This window comes from Lissotriton vulgaris, chromosome 7 (genome assembly GCF_964263255.1).
Source record: "Lissotriton vulgaris chromosome 7, aLisVul1.2, whole genome shotgun sequence".
Classification (NCBI taxonomy): domain Eukaryota; kingdom Metazoa; phylum Chordata; class Amphibia; order Caudata; family Salamandridae; genus Lissotriton; species Lissotriton vulgaris.
The window spans coordinates 865665814-865673286 of NC_141695.1; the positions used below are offsets into that span (position 1 = coordinate 865665814).

General features: G+C 52.0%; 1 protein-coding gene across 1 annotated transcript; it reads right to left on the reverse strand.

Moving 5' to 3' along the window:
* Window positions 1–286: 286 nt before the first annotated feature.
* On the reverse strand, window positions 287–4528 carry LOC147702588 (uncharacterized). Its single transcript, XM_086929422.1, has 2 exons — window positions 4075–4528; window positions 287–901 (listed from the first exon to the last, which is right to left on the reverse strand). The coding sequence occupies exons 1-2, from the start codon at window positions 4519–4521 to the stop codon at window positions 287–289; spliced, it is 1062 nt and encodes a 353-aa protein (XP_086785548.1). The 5' UTR covers window positions 4522–4528.
* Window positions 4529–7473: the final 2945 nt, after the last annotated feature.

The window sequence follows — 7473 nt, forward strand, 5'->3', positions numbered from 1 at the left end:
TCATACAGTGCATCTGTACAGGTTTTGCGAACTGTGGACCTCCGTGGTGATCTGCTTCTCTCTCTGTGCTGTTTCCTACGGGTTCCCTCTTCTTTCCTCCGGACCGGACTCCGCCGCTCAGGGGGATCTGGAGGCTCCGTGCTGGCCGCCCACGCCGATGCCGAAGGGGGAAAAGGAAAAGAGAGGCAAGTATCAGAATAGAGGCACAGATATGCAGGTGGAAACACAAGGTTGGGGGTAGTGAGGGGAACACGCAGTACAGTGATCTTGCTCTGCTATATTAACTTCAAGGAGGAGGGCGAGTGCTCGTGCTTTCCCCCCTGGGGACGTCCCTCAGGTTCCTCCCACCCCTGTCTGCTAGTCGTCGGGCTTTATCTGTGAACCACCCCAGGAAGCGTTTACGTACCTCCGTGAGCCGTACCCCTCCTGGCGTACGGCTGGGCGACGCGTGGTGTTGGCCTCCAGGCGTTCCCCGTTCTTCCTCTGGTTTCTCGGCGTCTCCTTCCTCCTGCACGGCTCGGTCCGCACTGCTCTCGGCAATCATCTCCCAGGTCCACTCCTGATCCGTCGGCTCTCCTTCCGAGCGAGGGGTCTCGTAGATCCTCCTGATGCTGTCACTCCGCTTGTCCTCGCTCTCTCTGCTTCCTCCTCTCCTCCGCTCCTCTTCCCCGCTTTCTCGTCCTTCTTCTCTCCGCTCCTCCACGCTGCTTCCCGCCACTCCGCTCCTCTCCACTCTGACCGCTCCTCCGGTGTATAGACACACCTGGTGCTGGGCGTTCTCCTCCTTTATCCACCTGTGGGACTCCGCCTCTTCTATACCGCCGGGCTGGTTAAAGGGCCATACGTCTTCCTCGTCACAACTGTAGGTGTCGGGGCTGTACCACTCCGAATACTGCGTGGGCTGTGGAAAGAAGAGGGGGGGGTCACATTGGGTCAGTTCGCGCCCTGTGGCGGTGCTCCCAAGGGGGACCCCGTTACACACCTCCCCCCCTGGACGCTTCCGCTCGGGAAGCGGATGACGAGACAGAAAATCAGCCCCAACGTTGTCCACACCCCGCTTGTGGCACACTCTGAAGTTGTACGGCTGCAAGGCCAGGAACCACCTCATGACCCTGGCATTGGAGGATTTGTTCCGTGCCATCCAAGTAAGGGGCGCATGGTCTGTGTAGAGCGAGAAGGGCCGGCCCTCGAGGTAATAGGCCAATTTTTCCACGGCCCAACGGATAGCCAGGCACTCCTTCTCTACCGTAGCATACTTTAGTTCCCGCGGGAACAGCTTCCGACTGACGAACAGGATTGGGTGGTCCAATCCATCCCGGCCTTCTTGGGACAGCACCGCGCCGATCCCAAACTCGGACGCGTCCGTGTGCAAGGAGAATGGATGTGTATAATCCGGTGAATTGAGGACGGGGTGGAAGTGATCCTTTTCTTCAACTCGTTGAAAGAGTCCAACATGACCACCGTGGGTCTGGCCAGTGCGGCCTGCTTGACAGAGGTCTGCAGGGCATCCGTGAGGGGGGAGGCCACCTGAGCAAAGTTCGGTATAAACCGTCGATAGTACCCTATTAGCCCCAAAAACGCACGCAGTTCTTTTTTTGTGGTGGGAAACGGTGCCTCCGAAATGGCCCGGACTTTCTCCGTTTGTGGCTCGATCATGCCGTGTCCCAGGATGTACCCCAGGTACTTCACTTTGTGAAAGGCTATCCGTGATTTTCTTGCATTGATCTTCAGTCCAGCCTGGCTCAGGGTATCCAACACTTGCGAGAGGTGCCTCAAATGGGTCTTCCAGTCGGGGCTGAACACCACAATGTCGTCCAGGTACGCTGAGGTGAAGGACGACAGACCGTGTAGTACGTTATTCATAAGTCTCTGAAAGGTGGCGGGGGCTCCGTGAAGGCCAAACGGTAGCACCGTGAACTCATAATGGCCCTCCGCGGTTGAAAAGGCTGTTTTATGCCGGTCCTCCTCCCTCAGCGGTACCTGCCAGTACCCTTTTGTGAGGTCTATCGTGCTTATGTACTGCGCATCTCCCAACTTCTCGATGAGTTCGTCAATCCGAGGGATGGGATATGCATCGAACTTCGAGATGGCGTTTAGGGCCCGAAAGTCCATACAGAATCTGCGTGATCCGTCCGGTTTGGGTATGAGAACGATTGGGCTTGACCAGTTGCTGTGTGAGGGGCGTATGACGCCTAGTTGTAACATGTCAGTTACCTCGCGGCGTATGTCTTGCCTTCGGGCTTCTGGGATCCGATAAGGCCGTATTTTTACGGTCTTCCCTGGATCGGTGTCTATTCGGTGTTCGGCCATCGAGGTTTTCCCCGGGAGGTCTGAAAACACCTGATCTTGTTTCAGCAGGACGTCCAGCAACTCTTGTTTTTCCTCCAGTCTCAAATCGTCGTTGATCACTAGCAGGGGAATCGTGGAGAGGCAAGGGGTTTTTTCCGACTCAGCAAGGTGGACCTGGTGGGGGGGTGTCCCTAACCACTTCTTTAGCAGGTTTATGTGGTAGACTTGCTTTTTTCTGGCGTTCACTTGTAGCCGGTAACTGGTCTTACCGATCTTCTCCACGACTTGGTACGGACCACTCCACTCCGCTTTAAATTTTTGTGTGGAGGAGGGCAACAACACTAGAGCCCAATCTCCGTTTTCCAAGCTCCTCCATTTCTTTCCTTTATCATAAAGGGTCTTCTGTTTGTTCTGGTGTTTCTCGAGATTGGCGAACGCCAGGTCCCTTAGTTTCCCTAGCTTGGAACGCAGGTTTCGAGCGTATTCCAGGGTATTTGCGGTTTCCTCGGGGGTTTCTTTTTCCCACGCCTCCTTGGTCATGTCCAGTAGGGATCTGGGCTTTCTCCCATATAACATCTCAAAGGCCGAGACCCCTAAACTGCTTTGGGTTTGCCCTCGGATGACATACAAAGCAATGGGAAGCACCTGGTCCCATTCGTTACTGTTGACTTCCAGCATTTTTCTTAAGGTAGTTTTTAGAGTGCGGTTGTATCTCTCTACTAATCCGTCAGTTTGCGGGTGGTATACAGCGGTCCTTATCTGGTGGATGTGAAGCACTTTACATACGTCCCCCATGAGGCGTGACACGAAAGGGGTCCCTTGGTCAGTTAGTATTTCCTTAGGGAAACCCACCCGGATGAATAGCTCAAGCATCTTGTCCACCACGTTCTTGGAGGTGGTGGACGTGAGGGGAAATGCTTCCGGGAATCGCGTGGCATAGTCTACGATGACTAGGACATAAGAATATCCCTTCTTTGTTTTTGGGAGAGGTCCAATAATGTCCATACCAATTCGTTCAAAGGGAACTCCAATAATGGGGAGGGGTTGTAATGGCACCGCAGGGGGCCTCGTCATGTTTCTGGTTTGGCAAATGTCACACTCCTTGCAGTAGGTCAAAGCGTCTTTGTATATCCCGGGCCAGTAAAAACACTTCAGGAGGTTCTGGGTGGTTTTCTCTGCTCCCGTGTGACCGGCCACTAAATGAGAATGCGAAAAGAACAGGACTTGTTCGCGGAATGTCACTGGAACCAGCAATTGCTCGGGGTCCTCTTTTCCCCCTTGACGGTACAACAGGCCGTTTTTGATATACAGTCTCGGATAACGCCGTGGGTCCTCGTCTTGGGTGTAATGTGCCTTCTCCCAGGCGTTAATCAATGTGGAGTCATTGGCCTGGGCGAATTGGAAACTGCGGTCCAATGTCCAAGGATCCGATGAAGCTAACGCCGTCACCGCTTCGGAGGGTCTCCTTGTTTCCAGTGTCTTCTTCGTCTGGGCCATACTCCGCTCGAACATGGACAAAAAGGCCGGGTTGTCCGTTCCGATTATCAGATCTTCAGGGAGCGTAGATAATACCCCGACCCGAACCCTTACGGCTGGTCCTTCCTGGGGTTCTAGGGGCAATAGAGCGACGGGATAGGGTTTCACATCCCCGTGGACACATCGGATGTATACTTGTTCGTGTGGTATGAGCTGGTGGGGCCTTACGTGGTGGGCCTGTACTACCGACTGGCGGCAGCCAGAATCCAGGAGCGCCTGCACGGGGTTACCGTTTATCCTCATACTTACGCGGTATGCGTGTCCCATCTCCGCCGAGTAGAGGACGGTTCGGGGCAGATATCCTACTTCCATCGGTTCGTCTGCCGGTCTTCTCCTGGGGCAATGTCTGGCTATATGCCCCCAGGTCCCGCACTCAAAGCACTGTGGTCCCGTGTGAGGGAGGGGTTCGCTTTTCCAGGGACGGGGTTTGGGTGGTTCTGGAGCCCGCAGGAGTTTCTTCTCAGGTCTGAAGGGCGTCTTCACCTTGTCCGCCTCCTGGGCCTGCAGGGGTCTCTGTTGTACTCGGGAATATGTGTTAGCCATCTCTACGGCTTGAGCTGTCGTCAGATCAGGGTGTTGTTTTAGCCACCTCTGGGTGGAAAAGGGTAGCGCCTCTACAAACTGTTCCAAATAAATCCGGTCCATTATTTCCTCTTTTGTGCTTTCGTTCGGGCTGAGCCACTTGTCGGCGGCCATCTTCAATCTGACAAAGAGGGTTTTTGGCGTTTCTCCTGTTACACCTCGTTCTCGCCGGAACCTCAGCCGGTAAGCTTCCCGGTCCAATCCAAGATGGTCCAGGATAATCCGTTTGATATCCGTATAAGGGGTATCACCTCTTGGATTGGCCACCTGGTAGGCGGCTTGGGCCTCGCCAACCAACAGCGGGGCCAAAAAAAACGGCCATTTGGCCCCAGGCCATCCACAGGCTCTGGCCGCCCGTTCAAAATTTAATAAGAAGGCATCGGGGTCCTCTCCAGGTTGGTACTTTTGCAGAGAGACCCCGCCTATGGTGTGAGGTATGTTACTGACTGACACTGGGCCGGACGTAAGAGGGGGGTCCAAAGCACGGGCCGTCACGGCTGTTTTTATCAGTTCTCTGTCGGCTTCTGCTGCCCTGAGCTGTTGCTCTGCCAACCTCTCTAACCTCTCCTGCCCTTGCACCAAGGCTTGTACCACGCTCTCCATCTTCTGGTCGCAGATGGCTACAGTGCCCGCATTCTCCACCACTGTAACTGCGGGACCAGAAATGGGCAGGAGACGTGTTTTAGTGACTCTGGCTTTTAATTGCTCATACAGTGCATCTGTACAGGTTTTGCGAACTGTGGACCTCCGTGGTGATCTGCTTCTCTCTCTGTGCTGTTTCCTACGGGTTCCCTCTTCTTTCCTCCGGACCGGACTCCGCCGCTCAGGGGGATCTGGAGGCTCCGTGCTGGCCGCCCACGCCGATGCCGAAGGGGGAAAAGGAAAAGAGAGGCAAGTATCAGAATAGAGGCACAGATATGCAGGTGGAAACACAAGGTTGGGGGTAGTGAGGGGAACACGCAGTACAGTGATCTTGCTCTGCTATATTAACTTCAAGGAGGAGGGCGAGTGCTCGTGCTTTCCCCCCTGGGGACGTCCCTCAGGTTCCTCCCACCCCTGTCTGCTAGTCGTCGGGCTTTATCTGTGAACCACCCCAGGAAGCGTTTACGTACCTCCGTGAGCCGTACCCCTCCTGGCGTACGGCTGGGCGACGCGTGGTGTTGGCCTCCAGGCGTTCCCCGTTCTTCCTCTGGTTTCTCGGCGTCTCCTTCCTCCTGCACGGCTCGGTCCGCACTGCTCTCGGCAATCAGCTCCCAGGTCCACTCCTGATCCGTCGGCTCTCCTTCCGAGCGAGGGGTCTCGTAGATCCTCCTGATGCTGTCGCTCCGCTTGTCCTCGCTCTCTCTGCTTCCTCCTCTCCTCCGCTCCTCTTCCCCGCTTTCTCGTCCTTCTTCTCTCCGCTCCTCCACGCTGCTTCCCGCCACTCCGCTCCTCTCCACTCTGACCGCTCCTCCGGTGTATAGACACACCTGGTGCTGGGCGTTCTCCTCCTTTATCCACCTGTGGGACTCCGCCTCTTCTATACCGCCGGGCTGGTTAAAGGGCCATACGTCTTCCTCGTCACAACTGTAGGTGTCGGGGCTGTACCACTCCGAATACTGCGTGGGCTGTGGAAAGAAGAGGGGGGGGGTCACATTGGGTCAGTTCGCGCCCTGTGGCGGTGCTCCCAAGGGGGACCCCGTTACACTGTGTCTTTTAATTCTTCAAGTAGATTATTCTTATCAAATACAGGAAATAATTTGCTTTCTTCTGCCTCAACCATTGACATTGTTAATTTGTAAAGACCATCTTCTTCTAGAGTTTGAAGCTCTATACCATCCGGTGAGCAATATATTGCACAGTTCATTTTACAAAGTATATCCCTTCCTAATAGATTTACAGGAGTGCTATCAAAAACTACAAATCTGTCCATGTCTTTAAATTTGCCTATTTCAACTTCAACTGGTTCAGTTAAATCTGTTTTTATTTGCTGATTAGCTACACCTACTACTTGGATTTTTTCACTAGAGAGAGGAAGGTTTTCTATTTCCACTGATCTAACAGTAGAACGGGTAGCACCTGTATCCACTAGGAAAGTAATTTCTACATCATTCACTTTACCATTTACAAATGGACCAGATTGATCTACCTCAAGAGTGGCTCCAAGCACACACTCTTCCTCCTCTCTCAGGCACCGTCAGAAGTAATCCTCAGATTCACTCCCTCCATCTTCTTTCAACCAATATTGTTGAGACACATTCGACACATTCACTCTCGGTGATCTGTTTACCTGTTCACCTCCGCTAAATCCTGTTTCTGCACTGTATCTCTGCACATTTACACAGTTTGGAAGTGGCGGTTGTGGTAACTGACTTTGCTGAATCACTACCTGTCGCTGTAGCTGTTGCTGCCCATTTATCTCATTCTGCATCTGTGGATTTAATAATGTATTTTTTAAATGAATTCTGGGCGGATTCTTACACTCGCGCTTCCAGTGTCCAATTTCGCCGCAATTAAAACATGGGAGTTTCTGTTTTAACTCTTCTATATTTCCCATCAATTATTGTTTATTATAATTACCTTTAAATTTCCCTTGATTTTGTTCAACATTCTTATTTCCTAAAGTTGCTATTTGTTGTTCAGCCACTTTTACCTGGGCCCACATAGCTTTTTCTTTCAGCTTCTTTTGTTTGGCTTCTATTTCATCACTACACTATTTTGCTTTTCTCAAGATATCATATACTGTGTGAGATTGCCAACCAACTATTCCAGTTCTTACCATTTCACTAGTTTCAGGTCTCAAGCCATATACAAATCTGTATATAAAATGGCTCATGTCCTTCTCACTTAAATTTTCATAACCACTGTATTGTTTAAATACCAGCAGTAATCTTTCATAGAATGAATGTACTGATTCTTGGATTGTTCTGTCAATTTTAACCCAATATATCTCTTTTGGAGGAATTTTGTTTTTCAAAAACACAATTACCTGTTCGTACTTTCTCATTACCTCTGGAGAAGGAGCACCTGTTACTTTATCTTGTACAAATTCCTCTCTAGGCCAATCTATAGCAGTTTTACATTCTG

Coding starts and splice junctions, on each gene's coding strand:
- LOC147702588 (XM_086929422.1), bottom strand. CDS start 4,521: ATGGCCGCCGACAAGTGGCTCAGCCCGAACGAAAGCACAAAAGAGGAA. Junction 902..4,074: donor AGATGGGACACGCATACCGC/GTAAGTATGAGG, acceptor TTCTTTCCACAG/CCCACGCAGTATTCGGAGTG.